The sequence below is a fragment of the Mycena indigotica genome (assembly GCF_014461135.1).
Source record: "Mycena indigotica strain 171206Taipei chromosome Unknown Mind.scaff0004, whole genome shotgun sequence".
Classification (NCBI taxonomy): Eukaryota; Fungi; Basidiomycota; class Agaricomycetes; order Agaricales; family Mycenaceae; genus Mycena; species Mycena indigotica.
In genome coordinates this window covers 4,959,162-4,985,647 of record NW_023503003.1, presented here as the reverse complement: position 1 = coordinate 4,985,647, position 26,486 = coordinate 4,959,162, and the positions used below count along the sequence as shown (strand labels likewise).

Sequence of the window (26,486 nt, the reverse complement as noted above, 5' to 3'; positions counted from 1 at the left end):
CGAAGATTTCTTGGTTCCCCTTCTCTGGGGTCAACACAATCGCGACAATCTAACGGCGAAGCTTTAAAGAAGGACAAATTATTCCTACTAGCAACTTTTCGCATCTGGTCGACTAAAAAATGCCGCCAAAATCTATATTCCGCCAGCCTGGGGCTCAACACTTTCAGCTGGTTCACCGTTCTCAGCGCGATCCGCTAATCCATGACCCGGATGCAAGCAAACATGTTCTCAAACCAATCGCTCGCAAAGGGCAGTCTCGTGCCGATTTGGAGGACTTGGTCACTGACTCCGACCGCACTCGCAATATTGGCGAAGCATCCCTTTACGGAATCTACTATGATGATTCGGAGTATGATTATATGCAACATCTGCGCACGGTTGGAATCCAAGAGGAGGGCGTGGAAAGTGTCCTTATTGAGGCACCGTCGGCACGCAAAGCAAAGGGCAAAGAAAAAGACCAAGGAATCTCACTGAAAGATTTACCTGACGGTGTCCTCGCCTCCAAGACGGAACTGCCACGTAACTACGAGTCTCAGCAAGCTATTCCTGCTAGCATATCGGGCTTCCAGCCCGACATGGATCCCCATCTGCGACAAGTTCTTGAAGCACTTGAAGACGATGCTTTCGTTGATGAGGGGCTGGAAGACGATTTTTTCGGGGAGCTCGTTGGGGATGGCGAGCGTGGAAGTGACGAGGAGGTTGATTTTGAGTTTTCAGAAGAGGGACTCACGAAGGGTGTGGATGTGGAGGAGGTTGGTGATGATGCGGGATGGGAGGAGCGTTTCTCTCGGTTCAAAAAGGCTCAAGCAGGTCAAGGCCCGAGAAGTGACGATGGGTATGACGATTCTGAGGGCGGAGATACCATTGGACGACTTCCTGAGATGTCAGTAATAGGTGGCAAAGGAAAGCGGCGGAGGAAAGGTACCAGCGACGCGTCTGGCTATAGCATGAGCAGCTCTTCCATGTATCGCAACGAGGCTCTGCAGACTTTAGACGAGAGATTTGACCAAGTGAGTATTTGTCTTGTTACCCTTTTTTGCTGTCTAACAGTGTCACCATCCAGATGATCCTGAAGCAGTATAACTCTGACGAGGAATCGGATACCGAACCATCTGCAGATGAACCCGAAGAAGAGGACGACGACGAAGCGCCGCAACTCATAACCTCCCGAGACGACTTTGAGTCGATGATGGATGAATTCCTCAACGACTATGAGATTCTGGGCCGCAAAATGAAACCCAAGTTGGAAGGAGACGACGGAGCTGCGAAGCTAGAGACCCTTAGGCGTGCGATGGGCCAAGATGAGCGTGTTCGTATTGAATCAGGCGAGGTTGATGAGGTTGAAGATATTCTGATGCCATTGGACATCGACGACCGGAAAGACCGTTGGGACTGTGAAACAATACTAAGTAAGCCCCCTCTATCTAAGGTGCTTCTGCTTCCCTAATTTCTGATAGCTACATACTCAAATCTTGAAAACCATCCTCGTCTTATTCGGGCTCGAGACGGCGAGACACGCAAGACACAGGTCGTTCCCAAAATTCATCTGGACTCTCGGACCGGAATGCCGATAGTTATCTCGAATGCTGAATCAGAATCCTCTGATGACGAAAACGAACGTCGACATATCGGAACGCTCAAACGCGACCGAAATGAATCCAAAGAGGCTAAAAAGGCGAGGAAACAAGCCGTCAAAGAAGAGAGGCAGACGCGCAGAGCGGAGAAAAAGGCAACAAAAGAAATGTTTGGAGCGGAGCTACAGACACAAAAGAAGGCGTTGAACAACAAGGAGCGCAAGCTCAAGAGCTTGTGATAGTGCTACATATCCACTAGACATACACATTTTACTATACAAAATGGAGTAGCTTTCAAGCATCATCCACCATAACTGTCGTATCGACACCAGCAGACGCAAGACCTCGGGAAACCTTGTCGAGCGCATTGCTGACCTCGATGCACTTCTCCACATTAGCAATTTCCGGCAGAAAATCTTCGCCACTGCTCGAAGATTTGGCGAGCAGTTGCGCAGTGGCCCATTTGAAATAACCCGTTCTCCCCATCTCCCATTGACGAGCGCCTTCCTCTGTATCTCCTAGCTGAGTAAGAGCGGAAATAGTCGCAGGCTGCAGTTCAGGCAAACTCGAGGCAACTTTTTGTAGCTCTAGTAGCGCTTCAGGGAGTGTCTGTGCGTCTATCGTCTCATATGGCGCAAGTTCGCTTAATATGTTGCGCATCCGCTGAGTTTCGACTTTCCTTCGGCGGTTGGCACGTACAAGTTCTTGATGAAGCTTTCTTTCCTAAAGCGTGATCAGGTCGATGAATGCAGGGTGGGTAGAAGACACACCTTGAATATCTCCGTCCGCATTTGTTGAATTTCATCCAATATTTGCTGAACTTCTTCGGAGGTGTGTGTTAAATCGAGGCTCTGGTTGTGTGGCATGACGAGGGGCAAGTCTGCGGGGACGGCAAAGATATTGCGCAAAGACCAAGCCTCGAAGAAATCAAAGGCAACATCCGTGTGAAACTCGAGGAGAGTTTGGAATGCCACCAAGCCCTGCTCAATCTCATTGATCATCTCGTCCTGGTGCATGTCGTCTGCTCGTTTCCGTAGAAAATCCTCGACACCATTCACGCCATCCTGCACAGTTTGGTTGGCAACGTTGATGATGTCGTCAAGGAGGAGTTGTGGCGAGAAGCCGAGGGCTTCAGTCAGAAGTTGGGGGTTGATGAGGGCTGGTCTTGGGGGTGGTTTGGCCTCGACCGTCGTCATGGTTGATTTTCGCAAGTGTCACAGGTCATGCGTCTCGCGTCAGTCACACTCGAAATCTTCTTGTTGTGTTTTCACGCGTGAAACCCACTTGAAGAAGAAGCAAGCGTTGGCTATTTCACAAGTATACAACGAACTATCCTAACTTTTCGTTCAGGATTCCCTGCCTCCAAAAGCGGAAATCCCGCTTCATCGCCACTGATTTGGATTTTACTAGTACACAGTCCAAGGCAACCCACGATTCCAGTTTTATTCGAACTCAGTCAACAACGCCATGCTACTACTCGATGGTTTCCGATAATGAATCGATTGACGATGGTGCGGCTTGATCTCTGTGCCCTTGAGAATCACCCCCCACGCCAAGCCCCATCCATCGACACTTGCTCTCAACCATAACCATGCACACCCTGTTGCTCATTTTCACCCTTGTTATTGTGACCTCCCTCTTCTTGTTGGTCCTCTGTTTCCCCTTAATAGCCTTGTGCTGATAGTGCTGATAGCTCACCAGTTGCTGCATTTGGTGCTGGAGACATTCCCGATTTCGCGTACTTGAATGGCAAGCTTTTCGCTTTCGCAGTGTTGAAGCCTCATTGCCTTCAGATAAGGCTTTTCGTCATGGCGATATCGAGAACATACTTTCCACACTCGCCAAAACTGCAGGGCATGCCGCACTGTCTGGGAGCGGTGGTAACCTCTTTGGGTTTGCCAAATCGCTCATCAAAGAGGCCACTTCTGGACCCGGCGGCGCCAAGTTCTCTTCTGGTGATATCAAGAAGGTTTACTTTGTGCGGACATCTCTCGTTATGAGATCCTGCTATTTTCTGACTCATCTTCCAGGGAAACTGGCTTCGCGACTATTCCCAGGTAGGGCATTCGCGAGCTCATTCCATCTAGCCAGAGATAGACACTTGATGATCAGGCTATGGACATCGGCGGTTTAAGCAAGTTGACGGCAGATACCCTGGTCCTTGTGGTTTCGGTTCTCGGCTTCATGGTGAGTGTCCGTTGCCACAGGGAATCATTCGCTCACCAGAAACAGACATTCGGCTTCTCCACCGAGGAGTTCGAGGTAACTGCCGAGCGTCTTGGGGTCTACCTTCCTGTGGTGAGTTCATGACCAGTGCTTCCATTATCGCCATCGTAACATCCGCCTTCCCTACTTAGGAACATATCGACAATCCAAAGCGCGTGTCGATGTTTCTGGAGCAATTGCCACTGATGCCGATTTTGCAGAGGATATGCGGAGAAGGAAGGGGACGCCCGTCGTTTCCATCCGAAGCTGCGGCCACCCGTTAACCCAGAAGAACTTGAGATTGACGAGCGCACAGGAATGAAGGTGAACGCCATGATCTCATGACTGACACTTGCTGACGCCCATATTGTAGTGTTACATGGGTGTGTTTTTGTCGCGGTCATGTGCTTTACTCAACTGCCAATGCATCAGCCACCGAAAACCGCAGTTGGGACACGTCTACTGCACACATTCGACGTGTTTTAGTCGAATGCATCGAAATGGGTCGACGCGCCAGGGGTCGTGATGGGCCGGAGCTTTACGAAGCATATCGACTGCTAGGGACCGGCCTGCATACTCTTGAAGACCTGCTGGCGCATAGCAACTGGGTTGAAATCGGGCTTCGGAAGATGGGCTATGACGAAGTGTTTTGTCATGTTGGTGACCGCACCGAAATCGAGACACCAAATGGTCGTGCCCCGCCTCTAGTGACTGGAACTTTTGGTGGAGCAGACTTTTTGCATTCGTAGGCCACATTAATATTATTGAGCGATTCACTGACGCTGACCAATCTTTACAGTTTGATGGGGGAGGCAGGAGAGTGCGTTTTTGGGTCGGATGTGTCTCTCGATCACTCACAGAAACTATTAGTAAATTGAGCCAAGCCAGTGTCACCGATTTGGCCTCGAAGATGGACGAAGCACAATCGCAAGATCAGGCCTCCAAAATCGCGACTTTGAAAGCCCTTCTGTCCAAGCTCCCGTTTGGTGGCGGGGGCTCGAAGGTGAACGAAGGCGAACAGCTTGGGGAGGAAGCCAAGGCATACCACTTCAACCCGAATAATGTTGCTCCTCCAGAAGTCCAGCAAAAGTTGTTGGCCCTCCTTCGCTGGCGGGACGGTCTTATGCGGTCAATTGCCGAGAAAATGGAGATGATCCCTGGGTTGGAACAGTTGATGGACCAACTTTCGAACGCGTTGAACGCTTGTAGGCTGTGCATTTTTCCTATTTGTTGAACTCGACTGATGAACTCAGACGTATACACTGTCATCGCTCCCTGGCTCACGGTATCAGTTTCACCGACGAGCAAATGACCCTGCTGATTTGTTCCTTTTGCAGCCGATCCTGCAACAGGCTACCTCTGTCCTGGGGGAAGGGAGTAAAGCGGTCATCGAATCGGACGATCAATATGAGGTGTTCAATAACCCTTACGCCTCTGACCCATCACACAGTCTCCTTTCCAAGGTTGGTCTTCGCGAAACCGTGTCATTTTGACGCCGACCGACCGTTGCAGGACCACTTTGGTCTGATTTTGAACGAGCCGGCAGGGAAAATCGCCATTCTCGTGGTTCGGCACTCCGTCAATGTCATTGTCCAGGCGTGGTCCAACAACGACAACCCGAATCATGCGGTCGATGTGGTCCGTCGCTGCTGGTCTGATTAGATTACTGCTCTGATGATGGATTGATCGTAGATTCTTGAGGCTTTCCACCACCCCTATTACGCGACTGGCCGTTCGCAAATCCAAAACGACATGTTCCAAGAGCTCGAACGCTGGATTCGCGATCTGGATGAAGACACGGCGCGAGACACCATCAACGCTTTGACTAAAGTCAAAAGCTTTTCTTGATTAGAATGACAAGTATTGAATGTTCTGGCAGGAAAGCGTTCGCAACGGGAAAAACAAACGGCTGGGCAGTGACGATCAGGCTTATGACGAGCCAGGTTATGGCGGCTGTGGTCATGCCCATGGCGCTAGCAACCGAGGTTATGCGCAAACTGAACAGTATGAAGGTATGTTCTGTTTTATTGCGGCTGAATCGGAGCCTCAATCCGAATACAGGGACCCAGTCTGCATACCAGAGTCATGGCTATAGTACATATGAGAGTGAATATGGGGGAAATCAACAGACGTTTGGAGCTGAGCGATTGGCGCTTAGAGATGAGGGATATGGTGAGGCTGAGGAGACAGAAGAGGCTGAGGAGGCAGAAGAAGAGGCTGAGGTGGAAGCAGAGGAGGCTGAAGAAGAAGAGGTAGAGGAAGAGGCTGAGGAGGAAGCAGAGGAGGCTGAAGAAGAAGCAGAAGAGGCAGAGGAAGACGCAGAGGAAGACGCAGAGGAAGAGGCAGAGGAGGCAGAGGAAGAAGCAGAGCAGGCAGAGGAGGAAGCAGAGCAAGCAGAGGAGGAGGAGCACTGGCAAGAGGAAGAAGCAGAGGAGGAAAACCAGTACCAGGAAGATTACTGAAAGGTCAAGGACAAAATGTTGGTAGAAGTGTAGAATGTTAATTGACATTGTCATTGTAAGGGGAGCAAGTGGTGTGACAGCTGTGACAGATCATATGACTGGTCCATGTGCAGATAGCCCTGTACTTAAGTAGTTGGCCGTGGGGCTGTTCCCCCAGCTTTGGTATCAACTAGGCACCTGGACCCTCATCCCCTGACAGTTATCAAGTTGATAGTGATTATAACTTGGTCTATTTTTGTTGAGAGCAATAAAGAGAGATGATAATTATTGGGGCTTCAGAGCCCAGTATTTATACTACAAGCATTGTATCTAGAAGGTCCTGTATCTATCTACAAGTATTGGTAACTGCTGACTGAGCCGCGTCGGAGGCGAGTCAGTCCGTGGTCAGGTGACCGTGGATGGTCCGGCCGGCCGGCCGGGCATATTCTCAACACTCCCCCCTCAAGCGTGAATCATCCCGAGCAGAGTCAAGAGGTATTTGTACTTGATTCTCGGTAAGCGCTTGGTGAAGATGTCCGCTGTGTTGTCATCTGTTGGCGCATGGGAAACTGACACCTGGTTAGAGGCGATAGTCTCTCGGATGAAATGGTAGCGAATATCAATATGTTTCGAGTGGGCATGATGGCCGGAGTTCTCGGCGAAGAGAATCGTGCCTTGGTTGTCGACAGAGATGTGAGTGGGAAGGGACGTTGATAAGCCGCAGTCTGGGACAGACCAGGAAACGACTATTTTTGTCGATTTTGTTGCTCAGCGCACGTCTCAGAGTTGACATGAGTCCCGAATGGTCAACTAGGGAATTACCTGCACAAGAACTAGTCAAACTCCAGTCAAAATCTATCAAATCGCTCTCAGTGATTCCAAAATCTTGACTAGGAAAAGTTCGCAGAGCCCGTTCTCGCTAGAATCTATCCAATTCTATGCAAAATACCCAAAGGGAGTGTATTCTAAAAGGCATATTCGGTTTGGCGCTCAGTGGAGACTCGAGATCGACTTCTCCTAGATAAGGGACACCCCTATCTCTGTTGGTATCGACGACTGACATCATTTACGGTGTTCATTACCCGCCAGGCAGATCTGACATGATGGATGCTTGATGGACTGATGTTGGCTCGGTTCATGGTACCCATCCGCCCGCGAGCCTTTCTACCCTTTTTGGTACAGGCTTTGTTCTCGCGGGCCTTGGACTTGTCCTTGTCTGCCCGTCGTTGTTCTCTTTGTAGTATTGGTTGTTCTCTGAGCTATTTATACCTGACAAGGCTTCTTGAATGAGTGTGGTGTGCCCGGAGGATGAGCTCCGACGTTGACGAAGACCATGATGCACCGGGACCCTCGAAATTCAAGGGTAATCAGCATCGTCGAGGAACACTGTGTGAGTAGTGTTTCTCCTTGACGCTTCTCCTTGATGCTTTGACTAATCCAATCTTAGTGGACCAGCATCCAGAGTTGCCTTCACTGATTCAGAAATGTATCAATGAGCATGTCCGACAGGGAGATATTCCTGAATTGCTGTCAAAAGAGCATGGCATCAATATTGGGTAAGTACTTCGGCTACGCACACAGTGTGTACTGATACCGTCTTAGTCTCCGAAGCATCGAGCGAATCATCAAGATGCGAAATCTCAGCACGACACGCCATTCCCACCTTACAGATGTGGAGAAGGTGACCGCCATTCTTTCGGTCACAGAGGATGACCCGTTGGGCCGATGGGGCGGGCGGAAGGTCAAGGAGAAGCTGGCACTAGATGGTGTTCATATATCTCTGTGAGTCAATGACTACACTGCTCACCGAGTTTGCCTATGATTTGCTTGTGAAGACCACAGATCAACGACATCCAACGTACTGTCAACGCCGAAGCAGTCAGCAAGCGCCACCCGGGAACAAGAAAGGTCCACAAGAGCGGTCTATTCAGCAGTGGGCCCAACGAGGAATGGTGCATTGACGGACACGAGAAGATCTTCGAGGCTATGGGCATCGGCATCTATGGCATCATCGACAAGTACTCACGGAAAGAGCTCCTTCTCCTTGCGATGCGTTCAATTCGGCGCGCGAATATTCCTCCCGCAGTGTATCTTCAACTTGTCCTTGAGCTGGGCGGTAAGTGATTTCCCACTATTGGCCTCTTTGATTCCGACGGATACTGAATCTCCTGTGTATATGAAGGGATTCCAGTGCAAACTACAACGGACATGGGCACCGAAACTGGTGTACTTGCAGCACTTCAAACAAGTCTTCGGTGCGGTACACAGCTTTCTAATGCTACAGAGTTTGCTCAACTTGAAATTGACAGCCAGGAATCATTTCCGGAGCTCTCGCTCGAATTGGTCCCTGCCCATCGCTCAGTTAAAAGCGTTTATAATATTACGCGTGAACGAAATTGGCGTCCTTTGTGGGAGAAAGATCTTGCCAACATCCGATTTCAGTACGAAACTGGCAAAATCGACGCTGGATACCATCCGACCGACCCAATTCACCAGCAAGTATTGTTTCTCCCTTTCTCCATTGGTTTTGATTCAGTCTTCAGGGAGGTGGCTGTATTTGTTTGGGGTATGGCTGTTCAGCGCCGGCTGGACGAGCATAAACACGAAAGTGCTCTCCATCAGATTCGCAAACAGCGCAAATCATTGCTTCCAACTGGAGGACGGCCAAGGGACTTCTATAACCACCCAGAGCGTTGGGGCGGGACCAATCAACTCATTGCGGTGGACTCAAGCATCATAGATAAGCTAATCACAGAGAACACACCCTCCGATCTGCGTCAATTCACATCAAGTGCGGTGATGGAGGCACTGTGCCAGATGGCATATAAGGCAGTGGGTTCACCAGAGGTCAGTTCCCGGAATGCATGGAACACCTTTACAGCGATGGTTAACGAAATTTCTGTGGTCAATAGCATGTAGATAGTCTATTTTTGTTCAAATGAAACAATGAAGTTATTCTAATCAGCAATCCAACCAGTCCTATCCTCGTTTCAGTCCACGTCAACCAACTCTTTGAGTCCCTTGCGTTTGGGCTTGGATTTTGGCTGGAAAGAATCGAGTTTCATCTTGCGGCAGAGGGAATTACAGATGTGCTGCTGCTTGAATTGGTCGATTCCATCTTGACCTTGATCCCCGAGAGCGCCGCCAGCCATATCGCTAAGAAAATATCAATGAGAGTTACGAAAACTTGTCAGAGAACTCACTCAGCACTGTGAATCATGATGTCAAACAACACCAGACGGTCGGGCGCTTTGAATCCATGCACGTAGATGGTCTCTTTTATCCCTGGTATTGAGGACAATTCAGCAATGATAGAAGTCCCAAATTACCAATTTACCTTGAATGTCCGCCAACAACAGAGTCTCCGTTGAGTCCCAAAGAGAGAAGTGTGCTAGAGCGTCGCAGGTGCGGCCATATATATCGTCGTTTGCACCAGCCTCCTCTGATCCCGAATACTTGATAATCTTGGTGTTGGACAGTAGAGAGTCGACAAGGTAGGTACTGTCTTCGTGACTACCATGGGCAACCTTCACAAGGAATGGCTCCGCAACACGGATATCTGCCCATGGCCAACATAAGCACACATGAATTCATAAGACAAGGTAACGCACCAGCAATGGTAGCCTCATGGTACCGTGCTCCCTCTTGAAAGCGGCTCACTGCACGTGCAGCAAGGTATTGCACATGTGCTTCACGCTCCAAGAAATGCAGATTTTCGGCATTCGTGGGCGGCGATTCAGCTCCACGGCCGATGTTGTAAAACTGCTTTGCAGCATACCGTTGCCCATCAATGAAAGCCTTTTGAGAAATTAGACCGTCGATAATGGAAGAGATGTGAGAATGGCACTGATACCTCAAACATTGTCTTCGTGCGTCCACGCTCCTTCTCCGGAAGAAGCCACATGGTCGTCGTCTCAACCCCTTCCTCAAGCACCAATTCCAGCACGTTCTTTGCCGTCTCCTTGAGTGTAACCGAGATTTTCACGATGGTAAGCTCTTCTCCGTTACGACTTGGCGCGTTGGGGTAAGATGGAACGGTAGGCACCGGCAGGCTGGAAAGCAGGACCTAGAAGATTTTAGATGGAGGACCATGTGGAGTATCACCTACGCTTTGGTGCATTTCCATCGATGTCGTCGTCATCATCCTCCGACTGGTTGGCAGATTTAGTGGTAGTTGATTTGTTGTGTGCTCGCTTTCTCTTTCCCGTGGCAGCGTCGACAAACTCCGTGAGGTATGGGTCAAGAGGTTCGTTTTCATCCTGGAAAAGGTAAGCGGAGGAGCAGAAGATCGAGAATAGGACACACTGGCTGAGAAAGACGGATTTTCAACATGAGCGGCAGAATTCGTGCGCCGCGCTGCTTGGTCGTGAGCAGAGAGCTGGCGGTGGCAGCATCCCAAAGCTCCCGAACAGTCGTCGAGCCATTCAATAGCTCTGGTGCGACAGTCACGGCAGGGTTTGACCCATGGTAATAGGCAACGACTTCAGTTCTAGATAACCGATGAAATGAGTGGAACTTGTAGATGATGAATGTATCTTACCGTTGGAGATGATAGTCCGCTTTGTTGACAAAGAACGCTCGAACGGGAGCGAGTGCCTTGTCAAAAGCAGTCATGGCCAATTCAGACTCCTTGACTGCAATATGATTGCTGTCGTAGTCGAGGGTCTGGTCTGAAGGCCGCAGAGTCGTCCTTCCAACCGCTACCAGAGTAACTTTCGCTATCTGTCGAAGATGAGCACTGTCAGCATATACAGAGTCGCGTTCACCTGGATCTGGATTGTGGGCTCAGCACGAAGCCCTCCGCGAACCTTGTTGTTACCAACTCTGGTGAAACCATCGCTGGACAAGGTCGCATTGGCATAGGCCCCTCCCATAAGAGCCACTACCCTTTCGGCGTCCCCAACACGCTGAACAAAAGCAACAGGTCAGTACAATCTATAGATTTGCCTTCTTCAAGACGCACCTGCGGGTTGTGCACATGATTCATACTTGCAGGTGGGATGTAGACGTTCCGAGATCGTGGGTTGGGAGGGTGGTCCATCGCCTCGTGGATAACATCGACGGTCTTTGACATATCTTCGATACAGTGAGCAAGTGCCAATCCAAGAACTTGGACAATCCATACCTTTCTTCCTGCATCCGCCACAGCAGAGTCCATCAAGGTACTCGAACGTCCCCCCGCAGCCATTACACTGCTTGAATGCATTCTCCTTCCCAACGTCGCGGTCGAGACAGCGGGAGCAGCGGTTACCACCCCAAGGGAAGTCGTTCCCGCAGCCATTGCAAACGGGCATTTTGTTGGATGTGTCGATGAAGCCCCAGTGCTTTTAACTCCTTGGAAGACAATTAGCGTGGGTGTCGTCGCCGTCACAGACAATGGGGGAGTCAGAGAGCGATCGTCGCCGGCTAGTCGATCGGCCGACAAGGCTGAAACGCGAGAAAGGGCACTGGCGGGATAAGCAGGTGCTTCTGCTAGTGCCAGTTGTCCGCATATTCTGTCTGTTGGTCGCAAGGACAGAGGATAAGCGAGGAAGACGGAAGTGGGGGTAGGTCAAAAGCCGAGGCTGCTGAGTCAGCCGATGACGTAGATGGATTACGAGGATCAACGCTTCGGACGGCAAAACACCGTACCGGGCAAATATTCGCAAATATTCCCAACTTGAGCTACAACAGTGTAACACTGTATCTGGGCGATTCGGCGTAGCGCGTACTGTCCCACTGTGTCTCAAGTTGGCCTAAATTGAGCAGTCCTCCTCCAAATGAGTGACGGCACCGCGGCAGGCCGTTTCTTGGGGGAGGACGGTTCTGGTGGCAACTAAGCCTGGAGACCCCGGGCTAGGGACGGTGTGGCCACACCCTACCCTGCCAGGGGAAGCGCAGCTAGCGGCCACCAGATGTCCCGCTCATGCACTTGAGCTGAGGACTAAGAGTGCCACCAGCCGCTGAGCTGGTTTTATACCTGCATTACTGGGTGGTGCTTTGACTGCCACCAAGCGCCCATTGTGCAACGACGCGCTCGCGCTTTAGGTGCCTTGTCCACATGTGATCGTGCCCCCTTAGCGCCGAGCTGAGCTGGTTTGCCAAGCCCATCACGGATCATCGGGTGCATCACGTCAAATTCACCTGGCGGCTCATGGCCACCCTAATCATTGGAACGTGGTTACGGATCATGCTGGAGGATCGAGAGTGCCAAGGGACGGTTAAACGGCGAAAAGCTACTCAATTGATTGGGGCCTGGACCTGTGATCAACGGCGACTCTAAAACACTGTCGAGGAACAGGTCATCTGAACATTGGAAATGCGCCAGGAGAGTTGGGACAACCACCGCTGAGGCCATATGCACAAGATACGAGTTATGGGTGTCAATCAAAAGCTGGGAAGCAGAGCTATCCACTTATCCTACTCAAGATCGAGGGATTCTTCACAAGACAAACTAGATGGTCGCGAACACGGAAGATTTACACAGGTCATTGACTCCAATACACGCGATACCAGTCATCTGGACCTGGATTTTCGACTCTGGGCCGTATGGCGAAACGATACCTATACAATTATGCACATGGACTACTTTTCTTACTCGAGATTTTCCCTGATTCTATCAATTTCTGTTTAGTATTTATATCTCTGTTTTGTATTTGGCAGGTTCACGGATTGCCCCGCTCTACTAGGTGCATCTGAGGATCTAGCTCGTCAATCTATCTTGCTAGCTCTTTCAAAATAGTATCATCGCGTCGGAAGGATTATTGGTTGAGGGTTTCGGTTGCTGAATACAAGAGTTCCGGTTGCTGTTTATTGGGTTTCGGTTGCTGGTCGAGAGTTTAAGGCAGTTAGTTCCTGACTCGAGACAACTCAGAGGGTTTAAGGCAGTTAGTCCTGATCCAACGAGTATAAACTCTCCGGGCATCGTATTGGCGCTTCTCTATTGCTGAGTTTCGTCAATAGTACGCTTTGGGGCACGACAAATCAACGTTTTTCGCAAGAAACTCGTATCTACCCTACAACCTTACACATCTGTGCCAAGGCTCTGTTCACAGGGGCCTGTAATCGCACAAGGAGTTGACGATTTTTGGGTTTTGTGACTTTTCCTACTCGATATTATACATCTTTCTCTCTATGAAAAGTGGAGTTTTGGTTGTTTTTGTTGGTTTGGTTAGTAGAGAGCACATTTGCTGTCCCCACTCCGCACTCATCAACGTGTCGAGTCCGAGTTCCGAGAAGAGAGCGCGGAGCCAGAGTGCTTCGCGAGTAGCGCTAGCGAGCGCCATGTACTCTGCTTCCGTGCTGGACAGAGCCACGGTGGCTTGTTTCTTGGAGTTCCAAGTAACAGCTCCCCCAGCAAAAGTCGAAACGTAGCCGGTGATGGATCGACGCGTGTCGACGTCGCTTCCCCAGTTGGCATCGGAGAACAACTCGAGCGCCGTTACCGGGTGGTTAACGCGGTACTCGATTCCGAGATTGATGGTGCCTTTGAGGTAGCGGAAGACGCGCTTTGCTGCAGTGAGATGCTCGGGGCCTGGGTTCGTGTTGAACTGGCTGAGCATTTGGACAGTGAAGGAGATGTCGGGACGGGTGGTGATGGCCGCATAGAGAAGCGAGCCGATCATATTCTGGTAGACGCGCTTGACGTCTGGGAATGATTTGTTGTCAGGAAGGCGGGTGAGTTTCACGTTCGGGTCAACGGGTGTAACAGCAGAGTTCACATTGGCCATCTGGTATTTCTCCAGGATGCGGGTGATGTACTGCGTCTGCGTGAGGCGGATGGAGTCAGCGGTGCGCGTGATTTCCATGCCCAGGAGTTGGCGGATCTCCCCCAGCTTCTTGATGGTGAATTCAGTGTCAAGTTCAGCTTCGACACGGGCCATGAGCTCGTCCGACGATGCGAGGATCGTCATATCGTCAACGTGGATGGCTATGATGGCGATGTGTCGTTGCCGTCACGGCGGATATAGACACATTGGTCGGAGATGAGCCGCGTGTAGCCGAAGTTTGAGGAATGACGTGTTAAGCTGGACGTTCCACACGCGGCCGGACTGCTTGAGTCCATAGAGCGTGCGCAGGGAGTCGGCAGACGCGTGCCATTCCGTCTTCAAATAGTGGTGGCTGCTGCATATAGATCTTCTTGTCTAGTTGGCCGTTAAGGTAGGCGCCGACAACGTCGACAACGTGGACTTGGAGGTTGTAGCGTGCTGCGAGGGCGAGCAAGAGTCGAATGGTTTCAATCCGGACGACCGGCGCGAAGGTCTCGTCGGAAATCTATGCTAGGGACTTGTGAAAAGCCCTTGGTGACGAGCCTTGCCTTGTAGCGAATGATATTGCCGGGCGTCATCATGTTTGACGCGAAACACCCATTTGCACGCAACGGCGGAGTGGCCAGCGGGGAGGTCTTGCATGGCATAGGTGCCCAGCGTGCGTAGCTGGTTGATTTCCTCCTCCATGGCTTGCTGCCATTCCGGCCAGTCGGCGCGCGCTTGTGCCTCAGCAATGGTGAGTGGATCCGCTGTGGGATCAACACGAGCGGCGAGCACAATATTCGGCGCGTCATGTGTGAAGCGACGCGGTGCTTCCACGCGTCAGGCTTCCAGCTGGAACCCCTAGTGCAATGTGCAACATCTGGGTTATAGCCCAAAGGGGCAATGCACAACATATGGGATATAACCCAGTTTTCTCTGTCACAAGTATTTCTTTATTAACTTTTATCTCTTTTGACTATTTTAGTGTCTTATGTCAGGTGAATGGTGATGGGATCAGTGTTCCTAATGTAATATATTGATTGTGGAACCATTTTCCTAAGAGATCACTGATTTTGATGCCTGTGTGATCTTACATCACTCCCACTTGATTTAATATTGATTCTCTTTTTGTGCTACACTAAACCCATAATATTACATACTGAGTCTTCGGCCTGAAGAAAAGGTGATTTACCCTCCTATATATGATCTTATATTAGTCATATCATGTTCTCTTAATATAATATATCAAAATATATGCATAGCCCATATGTTGTGCATTGCCCCTCTGGGCTATAACCCAAATGTTGCTCATTGCCCCAGCTGTAAGGGGTGCAGCAGGCTCCTTGGGGCGAGCGGGCATCCAGGTTGTTCAGCAACCGGTAGTCCAGCGCGGTCTTTGCGGACCAGGGAAGCAGTTGCCGAGACGTGGGAATGACGGGTGTGGGGGTGGCGATGCTCGGATCGGGCGGGCTGATCGACCGGGGCTGGCGGCGATGGCTGCGTGACAGGCTCATTCTCCCCCCTCGAGCGGCATCGACGCAGGCTTGGTGATGGTGGAGGAGGTAAGCGGAGCCGTTGTAGTGTCCGGAGCAAAGCTAATATTGCGGGTAGTTTGAATGGACCGGGTTTCGGGGTTGTAATAGCGCCAGGCCGGTGACTCGTTGGACAGGCCGGTGAAGACGAATGGCCGTGTCTTGACAGGGAGCTTGCCGGAGACAGCGGCACCTTGTTTGAGGACTTCACAAGGTGTGCCAAACTCTTGGAGAGCGGAGACGCGTCGGGCTTGCACTTCCAGAAAGCCTCGTCCAGCATGATGAACTCGGTGAGAGCGGCAGTCGGCGACCGGTTCTTCAGGTAAGCGGCGTATGCGACGGCCTCGGGCCACAGGAAGAGTGGGAGGTTGTGCGCAGCTAGCATGGCACGGGCATGCTTGATCAGAGTCCGATTGAGGCGCTCAGCGACGCCCGTTTTGGGACAGGGAGTAGGGAGCCATGAGCTGAAGACGAATTCCACACTCGGCGAGGAGGTTTTTGACGTCTTGATTGATGTATTCTCCCCCGTTCTCGCAGCGGAAACATTTTACGCGTTTACCGGTCTGAGTTTGGACATACTGGTCATAGTCGCACATCTTGTCTTTGACTTCTGACTTCAATTTCATGAAGTAAACAAGCGTGCGGCGCGTTGCAGCGTCCGTGAATGAGATGTAGTAGCGGGAACCATCGATCCGAGTGATTTGGGATGGGCCCCAGACGTCGGTAAATGTCATCTCGCCGATCTCCATGTACTTGGTGTCTGATTTCGCAGGGAATGGCATGGCATGGGACTTGGCCTTGACGCAGATGTCGCAGTGGGAAGTCGGCGTGCTAGACGTGTCAACATTCATACCGGTGACCATGTCTTTGTCCTAAAGCAACTTGACTGACTTGTGTTGCATGTGGCCGAAGATATGATGCCATTTGTCCCAGGAGTGAGACAGAGGGGAGATGGATGGGAGTGCGATAGAGGGAGGTGATGCGGGTGGCGCTGGCGTCCGTGATGATCGGGTGATACGGACCTTGTATAGGTTACCGGTGTCACGGATAAGACCCGGCCCGTCCGCTCCGGCGCTGGTGTCGGGCCATCGCGGGCCCGTAACACGCAGCACGTGATAACGGGGAACATGCGCCCCAGTAGGAGGAACGCACACGTGGGAAGCACGTGACCGAAAGACGCGTCGAGCCGTCCGCCGAGCCCAACTCGACACAAGGAGATTGGGGAGGAGTGCTAGAAGGTTAGGAGTAGCGCCTGGCCCGCAAGGGATGTACGATCGTCCCCTCTGCGGTCAGGAACGGGAGCGAGGAGGAGGAGTAGAGGCCAGGGTGTCCGATCACCCCTTTGCGGGCCAGCGTATATAAAGGCGAGATAGTGTACCCTGTACTCTATCGCTTAGATCGTCTAAAGAACTACCTTACTCCGTGCAAGGAGGCGTTGTCGACTCATCGGGCCCGACACGACCCGATTCGAACCTTCGACCACCGACCACGGCAAGGGACCGAGTTCACGGGCCCTTTCGGTTTCGATCTACCCCCGCCCGCCGCACTTGCGGGCCCGACTATCCGTCTGTTCTGTTCCGGGCGCGCGTTCTTAGGAGAGGTTTCTTGCACGGCCCGACCCGCAGTCTGACAACCGGTGTGCGTGCCGCGCATGATTTCGCGTTTGGAGCCAGGTGCGAAGACCTTCATGGTGTCGCCCAAGAATTCGACAGAGAGCATCCACCAGCTGTGAGACAACCGATAGAGATGAGGTTGTACGGCGCGTCGGGGACGTGCAGTGTGTTCTTGAGCGTGAGCGAGTAGGCGTTGTTGCCTACATGGGAAGCGATCTCGGCGTTGCCGATACCGGGGCTTGGCATTGCGCCGAAGCCGGTGACAGACTGGCCGGGGGTCTCCGTGTAAGAGGAAACCAGAGATTTATTTCTAGCTATATGTTTAGTGGCGCCGCTATCAGCGAGCCATACATCCAGGCCGGTGGTAGGAGACGGGGCGGCAGCAAAGGCATAATTGGCCATCTCTTCAGGAGATGAGGTCACCTCTGTGACGTGAGCACGGCCCGACTGGCCGTTGCCGTTTCCCAGGGACCGCTGGTAGTTCTGGTGTTTCTGTTCCTCGCTGAACTTCTTCCCCTTCTTCATGTCCTGACAGTCGCCAACCATATGTCCGCGTCGGCTGCCCTTCGGGCACTGGAGATACAAGAGTTTCCGGCGCAGGAGAACGACAGTGAATGCGCCGCCGCGGTCGGTACATCTTTTCCAATGTGTCCCACGCATCCTTGGAGGTGGTGCAGTTGGTGATGTAGACGAGCGGGCCGTCTGATACGCAAAGTCGGATGGCTGACAGGGCCTGGCGGTCCTTGCGTTCCCACTCAGCGACAGTCTGTGTGCTGGTGGAAGCAGGTGCCGCGGGCGCGGCTGCAGCAGTTTGCTGGGCGGAGGCTGTGCTGGTGCCTGCTGGAGGCAAAACGACGACAACAGGCGCTGCGGCGCCAGGCTTGAGAATACGACCCTTCGGATAGTCATCGAGCTGAAGATCTGTCAAGATGTCGGTGAGCTTGACAGCCCATGTGGGATAGTCGGTGGATCCGGAAAGGTGCTGAATGCGGTAGGCTGATGTGGTAGCGTCAGACATGCTGGATAATGATGATTATGACGTAGCGATGTGCTGGCTGATCGATAAGACTGATATGCGGGGGTAAGACAGATATCGAGAGACTGTTCAGTTTAGGGCGGGGCCCATAACCTGTTGAGAGCAATAAAGAGAGATGATAATTATTGGGGCTTCAGAGCCCAGTATTTATACTACAAGCATTGTATCTAGAAGGTCCTGTATCTATCTACAAGTATTGGTAACTGCTGACTGAGCCGCGTCGGAGGCGAGTCAGTCCGTGGTCAGGTGACCGTGGATGGTCCGGCCCGGCCGGCCGGGCATCTCCTCAACAATTTTTTTGGTATACTATAGTGTAATTCACTTGGTTACAACTAAAAAGTGATAAGTGATATATTGGTCCCTCTGTCAGGCTACAACACTTCACATGACTCATGGGTTTGGTTCGACCGTATCTTTGCTCCAGACAAGGTTGCGGGACTTCTATTAGAGATACCCAGGTAAACCACGGTATATCACCTTAGCAACTTTTGACTTACTGCTCTTTCAGATTATGTGTCCTGATACTGCATTCAAAGGGGGAGTGATGTCAGGGGAAGTTCTAGGGTGCTGTGAGTTGAACCTGTTTCGAAACGGTTTCGAAACGGGTGTGAGTTTTGAAATATCCGCGGACTGACCCGGTTTCGAAACAGGCACGTGACATATCCAGAATGCCCGACACGTGTCGGGCACATGAATTGGGCTCCTGGGGTGGCCACAGCTGCAGCCACATGTGCGGCCCACAAGATAATCAGACATGTGTTCTGACCTACCGGAAGGTATCTACACGCGGCTTGCTTACTGGGCCGGCCCCTCCGTCATCCGCCCCATCTGGCTGTCACCGGCCGGTGGTGACTTACCTCATCGAGCCACCCGGTTTTGAAACTGTTTCGAAACAGGCCTGTTTCGAAACCGATTTTGAAACAGCAGTAAGTAATTCTTTTTGAATTACTCACAGCACCCTAAGAGGAACCCCACTTTGACCCCCCTCAGACCGTCTGAGCGCATCTGTAGCATGTCCAACTGGTGCCCCCTCAGATGCTCTGACCCAGCCTGACCATTGTCTACAGCCTCCTTTGCCTATACAATCACTGATCCGTCAAGACCATTCTAATGATCATCTTAGGATTGAAGGCCTGCAATGCCACTTAGGCCTTCTGTTCTCTATGTTGGCAGTTATAGACAATCAGTATATAGTTGGTGTCCTAGTGTCAGGCTTCAGGTTGGGCCGTACAAGGCTTCTCCTAAGAACATGCACCTGGAACAGAACAGATGGATTGTCAGGCATAAGTGAGGGTAGAGTGGAACTGAAAGGGCTCGTTAATGCGGTCTCTTGTTGCAGTCAGTGTTGAGGTTCGAATCGGGTCATTTCAGGCCTAAGGAATCGGCAGTACCTCCTTGCATAGAGAGAAGTGATATTATAGACGATCTAAGTGATAGAGTACAGGGTACACTATCACCCTGTACTCTATCGTGATAGTGTACCCTGTACTCTATCACACCTTTATATATGCGGGCTCGCAGAGGGGTGATTGGATACCCTTGGCCTCTCCTGCTCCTCCTCGCTCTCATTCCTGGCCGCAGAGGGGATGATTGTACATCCCTTGCAGGCCAGGCACTACTCCTAACCTCCTAGCACTCCTCCCCAGTCCCCTGGTGCTGAGTTGGGCTTGGCAACGGCTCGACGTTTCATCATCAGTCATGTGCTTCCCACGTGTGCGTTCCTTCTACTGGGGCACCTCTTCCCTGTTGTCATGTGCTGCGTGTTGTAGGCCCGCAATGGCCCAACACCAGCGCCAGTGTAAGGACAACCCCAGAGGCCTGAGATCAAGGTCCTAGCAGGGGAGGATCCAAAGCATGAACATTGGTAAGTGAATACAAATGAAACTGACCTGGCAGAGGAGGATCCAAAGAGAAGAAACTCTAAGGGTCTGCCTGCTAGGTAGCTGACTATATACTGCTTGTCTGTAGCTGCCGCTGTCAAGCACAGAAGGCCTGGGCGGTGTCACAGGCAAGGTCCCAGGGTGACTGTTGGGAGGGTATTGATGGATCAGTGATTGTGCAGGCAAGATGGAGGGCTGGACTTGAGTTGGACCAGAATTGGAATCATCTGCAAGGGGCCAAAAGGAAGGTTCCCCTGACACCCGTGGCTGTAGCCTGATTCAATCAGCCCTGGCAGTTGCCACAGTATCAGATTTCAAACAGACTGGCACAGCCAGCGGCCTGGCAAAGGCCACACATATTTCAACCATCTGCCTGCCGGCCCTGTGATTGATATTGATTCCTTGTCATTGTGCCGATCCTCTGCCGTTTGTCACCCAAATAGTTTTAACACAACCTTGAATTGGTCCTAAAAGTACTGCCTAAACTTGGTGCGGTGCTGGAGCTACAAACAACTCCACTAGCACTGGCTAAGCCACTCCCTCCCTTCACCTAATGTTGACAATTCCTCCAAGCCTGTGACCAGCACCGAGTTAAAGACTCTCGCTGGTTCTTCTGCGAGTCGTTCTTGCTCGTTCGCGGCAAAAGCCCTCGTGATTGTCACGCTTGCGACAGCTGGCACAAGTGATTGGAAACTTGAATAGAATTCAGGACAGCGAGCGATACAACAATGATACCAAGTCGTTAACACAAACAAGCAAGCAAACACAATTCATATGTCCGTCTCAGAGAATCTGCATGTCATTGTCTGTAAGTCCATCGAATGCACCATCCAAAACACCTTCATCCTCCTTGACAACGGCTCGGACCGCATTTGCAAGGGATCTACCCCATTCGGAGTAGAAGCGCTCGGCCATCCGTCGATGAATGTCTACCTGCCGCAATGCATAGGCCCGTAGGCCTGCAGCAACATGCATGTTGACGTCGTCCCCGTTGCCTGTCAGCACGAACCTGCCACTGATTCTGCGTCCATCGGAGCGACCGCAGGACTCGCTTCATTTCCTCTCGCAACAATTCGACCTCCTCCTCCCATCGCTGCTTACGAGCGAGCTTTAGACCACTCGACCCGAATTGCTGTAATGTAACCGTTGAGTTAGAAAAGCGGAAATGTTGGGTCCCACTTACAATCATGAACCTCGCTGCCTTTGTTGGACCCATGCCAAATCCAAGAAACCCGGTTCGTAACTCGGCGGGGTGTTCGGCTCGCTGCGTGTCTTTCTTGACCCATCTGCTCCATGAAGCCGCTGCGTGGCTGCTGCATCGATCTCAGCTTCAAACCGACAATTGATATCCTCGTCGTTGAGCCTTTTGAACTCAGGCGCAAAACCCGGTCCTTTTAGAGCAACGATGGCGGCTTGATTCGCTCGATAAGCTGCCACGATCCGAGCTATTGCCTCTGCCAATCGCGACATCAACGTCGCCGACCTTGTACGTGCTCGTTGCCCAACCATATGGCGGTCACGAAACCATATCATATGCATTTGCGCATAGAGGCGAAGTTCGCAGCGTTACGAGGGCATCTGCACATTGCCCACACCGAACTCTGGCTTCTGTTTCGATAACGCGCGAGAGGTGTAATTGACCGCGCTGCTCGGCCGTAAGATCGGAGGGAAGATATAACTTGATATATTCAGGCTGACATTCGGGCTCGTTCACGTCGCGTTTCGCATCGTCAGCTTCGCGCAGAGTTTCAATGCCAGGCATGTAGGTGAGTTGCAGATGTTGAAACGAGCGCAATTGTTTGAGAAAAGACACTCGGAGCTCTTGAACTTGGCTCGCACGGTCGGCGGTCAAGGTCTTGCTCTTAAGAGTCGCTTGAATCTTCCGTCTAACAGACAGACTTTGAATTAGATCAAACCTTCAATTGAGAAACACCACTCACTGTATGTGTTGCAATTGTAATCCAGCTTTGATGAATGCAACCACAGTCTTCGTCCCTCCAAGAGCGGTGCGATGACCAGCCCGAGCTTCTTCGACTTCAGCCTTCTTAAGCTCGTCCACGATTTGACGTTCACTCGGTCCATCTATGTGAACTCAATCAATGAGTTTCCAATCTACGCAATAACAGACCTTCCTGCCCACCAACTATGACAAATGGGCTAGCGTTCGACGTCGGATCCTTGTACCAGGCATCCATGCGACTTTTCCACTCTTTTCTTTTCTTGCTAGAGATGCTCTTGTCGAACTCCGCGAATTCAATGCCTTGCACTCGTCGTTCAGAGATGGCGACAATCAAGCGCCGAGCAAGTGTCTTTCCTGGGCGAACATCGTCAGTGCGAAGTTGGAGATTTCATAAATCGGACACTTGCCTAAGTGGATGTTTTTCTCGAAATTCAACTGATCGATGCGATCCTCCAAGACATCTAATCGTGCGCCTTCCCCCATCTCCTTAGTCGCCCAGCTTGCAGGATTGAGGCTTGCCCAAACGCGCTCCATTGCCTCCCGTCAGTTTTGCCAATTCCCAGGAGATAGGCAAGGGCAAGTTGCGCCGACATTGAAGCTCATGGGCGCCAGCATGCCAAACTGGAAGGCCAAACTGGATGTCGACGTTTTCGAATTCTGTGGCTAAATTGCTGGTATCCGCATTGCCTTTCCGTATTTTTTCGATGCGTTGGAAAAAGTTCACCATCCATTGGCAAATAATGTCATATGCAAACCCATAGCTGAGTAACTTCTCCATCCAGAGTGTGCAGGCGACAATCCAGTCCACATTCGCATATCTAGGGAAGATCAGACAAATAAACAGCTGTGATAAGATGAATACTTGTACCTTTCGCCCTTCTGAAGATCGCCGAGTCCTCTTCGGCGCACTAGACCATGTCGAGAACAGACACAGCCCGCTACCCCGGAGACACGAAGACCAGTCGTGAGACGTGTCTCTTTTTGGAGTAAAGCCGCGAAGGCCACGCAAGAGCTGACCTGAACCTGATTAGTATAATTGTCATTAACGAGAACACTACTTGCGTCTTTCTCCGCCACATAATTCTTGAGGTGTTCCTTGTAGGCCGTCGACTCCACCTAAATAGCCCAGTCCTGGTCCTAGAGACGGGTCGTCACGTTCGTTGGCACGCAGGCGATTCTTCAAACGGAAGTTTGCGTCGATAGAAAGCATGAGCTTATACAGGTATCTGAGAGACGTGAGTTTGTAGATGTGGAGTTCACAGCAAAACAGACTTGTTTTGCTCTTTCACATTTTGCCAGCCTTCCGGCAAATTGCGACCTTCGTCTGGACAAGCCCAACAAAGGACGGCTAGCCCTCCGGGCTTCGTTGACACCATCCCGCCAGGCTCGTGAGCTCTCCCTGCCCGTTTCATGCGTTTTAAGAAGTCGTACTGCCTAGCCATACGACCAAAAAAGCCTTGTATCGATCCTGTAAGTTATGCCATCTCAGAAAACAGCAACCATGCAATCACTAAGCAACTCACAGGTGTATCCTCGGTCTGAGTTGGGTCTTGTTGCCTCTCTAATGCACGGATAAAATCGTGTGTGGTGACGTTGCCAAGAGCCCGCAGCAACCGGAAGTGCTCAAGCACCGCAAAGGTCGCACAGGTCGCAGGACTGACCACCGTCGCCGGATACCAACAGTTGCGAAGTAATTGCTCCACAGTGTCGGTGCCATTGGTGTTGTTGCAATCACAATATTGAACGTCCACGTTGTAGATGCCGTTCATGTCGATAACCACCATGGCTCGTCTGGCGCCAGGGAATGGGCAAACATCTCCATCGTGGCCCAGTTGATGCAATTCTCCGAGGCCATTGACGCCCTCACCGCTAGTTTTGCGGTGATAGAGGGAAACTCGGGTCCAGAACTGTCCGGTCCATTCCTGAAGGAAGCCGTCAATAAAAGTGAAGGATAGAAAGTGTAATGTAGCTTACTTGCAACGTATGGAGGGGACGCCGAGCATGCTCTTTTTTGACACAACCCTCACAAAGAATGTGGTCGCCGCATTGTTGACAGCGAAAGAACCGATGGTCGGTCTCAGTTATGGGGGCTAAACACAGCTTGCAGTGAGCTCGGCCGCCCAAACCGTCGTGCCGGGCGAGCTCTTCTAAGAATACTGGGGCAATGCGCTTCCACATGAGCATTGGATCATCCTGAGACAGATGAGTGTGTATTATAAGCATTTTTTTTCACGCACAGAATTGTACCGCTTTCGTTTGGTCAGTTCTTCATCAAGAATAACATCGAAGGAAGATATGGTGGACGCTATGGCGTCAAGCTCCTCTGCGTCGTCTTCAGGAAAGGGCATCCAGCCCTGGAGTTGCGGGTCGGCTTCTTCAACCTTGTGGGTGCGAGGACGCTTTCGAGGCGACAAATTCAGACCAGCTAAGGTTCCCCTTCGTCCATCGACAGACAGTGTGATTTGCTCATCTTGGGGCTCCAAATCGATATTGTCGTCGAAGTAGACATGCCGCTGAGCGAGTCAGAGGCGCCATGAAGAGTTTTCAGAGAAGAGAAGAAGAATTGATGATTTGATCGGGCCGACAGACGAGTTTGTCATATCGGATTGCAAATCCCACTGAAAACATGAAAAGTTTTGTATTTTGTACGAAGAACGCCAATGAAACTAGAGAATAGCGATTTTTGTGTATCTAATCCTCAACAGGGCCAGTCAGCCGGCCACTGCGCAGGGCTAAGAAATCTGTAGAGGTAAATCGCTCCCCACTTGAAGGTCAGTATCGTCCTTGTTCTGGCTGAGGGGAAGGGGTCCATCGAGATATGCCTTGATTGCTGCGTCGCCTTCGCTCGACGAAAGTTGAGAAAAAGTTGGGAAGGGCCAGAGTTGGAAGACGTCTGGTCACCCGAGACGCGCGAAATTGCGATGAAGGAGGTTCTGGGCTCGCAGGCAAGGTATAACCCGAAAAGTTACGCGGAGTATTTTCTGCGGCAGGGGTCGTTTGAGTCTGGGTGAACCTGGAGATGCGCGAAAATTCTTGTTGTCCTTTCGCCTGGACAGATGCTGGCAGACTGGCCACATCGAAGCGGCCGACACGCGAACTGGTAGCATTTGCGCGGGTAGGCGAAAGACCCGGATGGGGCGGACGCGGCCCTCAGCCTCAGCTCTTCGAGTCAAAATTTCCGTATCTGCCTCCACGGCGATGAGTTGCCTCAACACAACGGGGTCTTGGTCAGTCGAGTAAAACGACTCTACAAATGATCCAGTAAGCGAATGAAGGCTAAAGCCGATTTGAAAACATACGCAAGCTGAGACCTAGTTGCGCTTGCAGAGCACGAGTTTCGGGCGGTGTCGTTGAAAAAAGTCGATGAAGGCCTCAGCCTCCGACTCGGAGGCTGTTAGAGTCCCAGAGTCCTCCGAGTCCGAATCCCCGCAGATGGTCGTGGGTGGATTCGTCGCGTCAGAAGGAGGGCTGACCGGGCGAGTCAAGACTTGCGCATTCAAGGTCGCCGCTCACTACTCGGCGGCGTTGGTAGGGGCGGCGTGGGGCTATGGGCGAACAGATATCAGCCGTCATTCAAGTTAGATGTGTGCCAGTGCATTGCTCACATTGGTCAGGGGATCGCCGTCGTGTGCGTCGTGCTGAGGTCGAAAGGGTGAGTAAGTACTGAGAGCTAGGTAGAATAGAGGACACGAACAACGGGGCGTGGTCACTGGAAGCGGCGAAGGAGACTTGGACATTTGTTTGGGCGCGTAAGTTTTGGGGCCGCGTTTCTGTTGGGGCGCGAAAAAAGCAGATGGCGTGGTTCGGGTTTAAGTGAAAGTCTGTGAACCCGATGCAATCGCCTCATGTGACTGCGTTGTCAGTACGATCGCCGTTGGCGAAGAAAAAAAGGGCCTGAATTTGCCGTACTCGCTTGGGGACTTATCGCCAAATGACGATCTTGAAAACTGCATGCATGTTGCCAAGTGGGTCTACTAGTCTCGTACTCGTAGCCATCAACCTGTCGTTTTTCAAGTTGGCCGTCACGGTGACGCCGCAGCTCCTTCACTCGATGGCTAAGACGGCTAGGAACAAGAACTTATTTGGTGCGCACCGCAATAGCTGTTAGACGAACGCACAATTTTTTTTTTTTCAGTTCCGCATTTCCGGCCTCCGGGTGCCAGGGAAATCCCCCATGGTCAAGCACTTTTTGGTTACACGCCTCCTGGCGTGCATCGGCAGTTCACTGCAAGGACGCCCATGCCGACCGAAGAAAACCTTTACCGCAGCAAAACGCGTCCCCCGTCCATGGACAACGTCGTGGCAGACACCGAGGACTTGTGTGGCCTTTGCCATCGGCTCTTCTCCTCGCCCGTCCAGTGTGTCGCTTCCTTCCTTCAAGTGCTCAAATCCCGACCATGTTGACCACTCTCCAGACTACATCACATCCCACTGGATTTCCGTTGGGTCGACGACCCGTGCGGCCATAGCTTCTGCTGTGTCTGCCTCTCGTTATGGCTGATCGAGAACCACGAC

The 26,486-nt window shown here is 51.6% G+C and overlaps 4 protein-coding genes across 4 annotated transcripts; 3 read left to right on the top strand and 1 right to left on the bottom strand.

Moving 5' to 3' along the window:
* Window positions 1-119: 119 nt before the first annotated feature.
* Window positions 120-1,813, top strand: MIND_00535800 (uncharacterized protein; the record flags this gene model as incomplete). Its single annotated transcript, XM_037362141.1, has 3 exons — window positions 120-1,010; window positions 1,064-1,409; window positions 1,458-1,813. 3 exons carry the CDS (start codon window positions 120-122, stop codon window positions 1,811-1,813), a joined length of 1,593 nt encoding a protein of 530 aa, XP_037222433.1.
* A 55-nt stretch (window positions 1,814-1,868) lies between these two features.
* Window positions 1,869-2,770, bottom strand: MIND_00535700 (Mis12-domain-containing protein; the record flags this gene model as incomplete). Its single annotated transcript, XM_037362140.1, has 2 exons — window positions 1,869-2,297; window positions 2,345-2,770. 2 exons carry the CDS (start codon window positions 2,768-2,770, stop codon window positions 1,869-1,871), a joined length of 855 nt encoding a protein of 284 aa, XP_037222432.1.
* Window positions 2,771-3,165: 395 nt separating this feature from the next.
* MIND_00535600 (Heterokaryon incompatibility protein het-c) lies at window positions 3,166-6,241 on the top strand (the record flags this gene model as incomplete). Its single annotated transcript, XM_037362139.1, has 18 exons — window positions 3,166-3,218; window positions 3,268-3,312; window positions 3,345-3,552; window positions 3,605-3,631; window positions 3,687-3,761; window positions 3,807-3,872; window positions 3,932-3,963; window positions 4,001-4,103; window positions 4,153-4,162; window positions 4,212-4,524; window positions 4,579-4,599; window positions 4,650-4,984; window positions 5,033-5,064; window positions 5,117-5,242; window positions 5,292-5,417; window positions 5,472-5,609; window positions 5,659-5,791; window positions 5,841-6,241. The coding sequence occupies 18 exons, from the start codon at window positions 3,166-3,168 to the stop codon at window positions 6,239-6,241; spliced, it is 2,244 nt and encodes a 747-aa protein (XP_037222431.1).
* A 1,287-nt stretch (window positions 6,242-7,528) lies between these two features.
* MIND_00535500 (uncharacterized protein) lies at window positions 7,529-9,139 on the top strand (the record flags this gene model as incomplete). Its single annotated transcript, XM_037362138.1, has 5 exons — window positions 7,529-7,610; window positions 7,668-7,776; window positions 7,823-8,002; window positions 8,056-8,336; window positions 8,403-9,139. The coding sequence occupies 5 exons, from the start codon at window positions 7,529-7,531 to the stop codon at window positions 9,137-9,139; spliced, it is 1,389 nt and encodes a 462-aa protein (XP_037222430.1).
* Window positions 9,140-26,486: the final 17,347 nt, after the last annotated feature.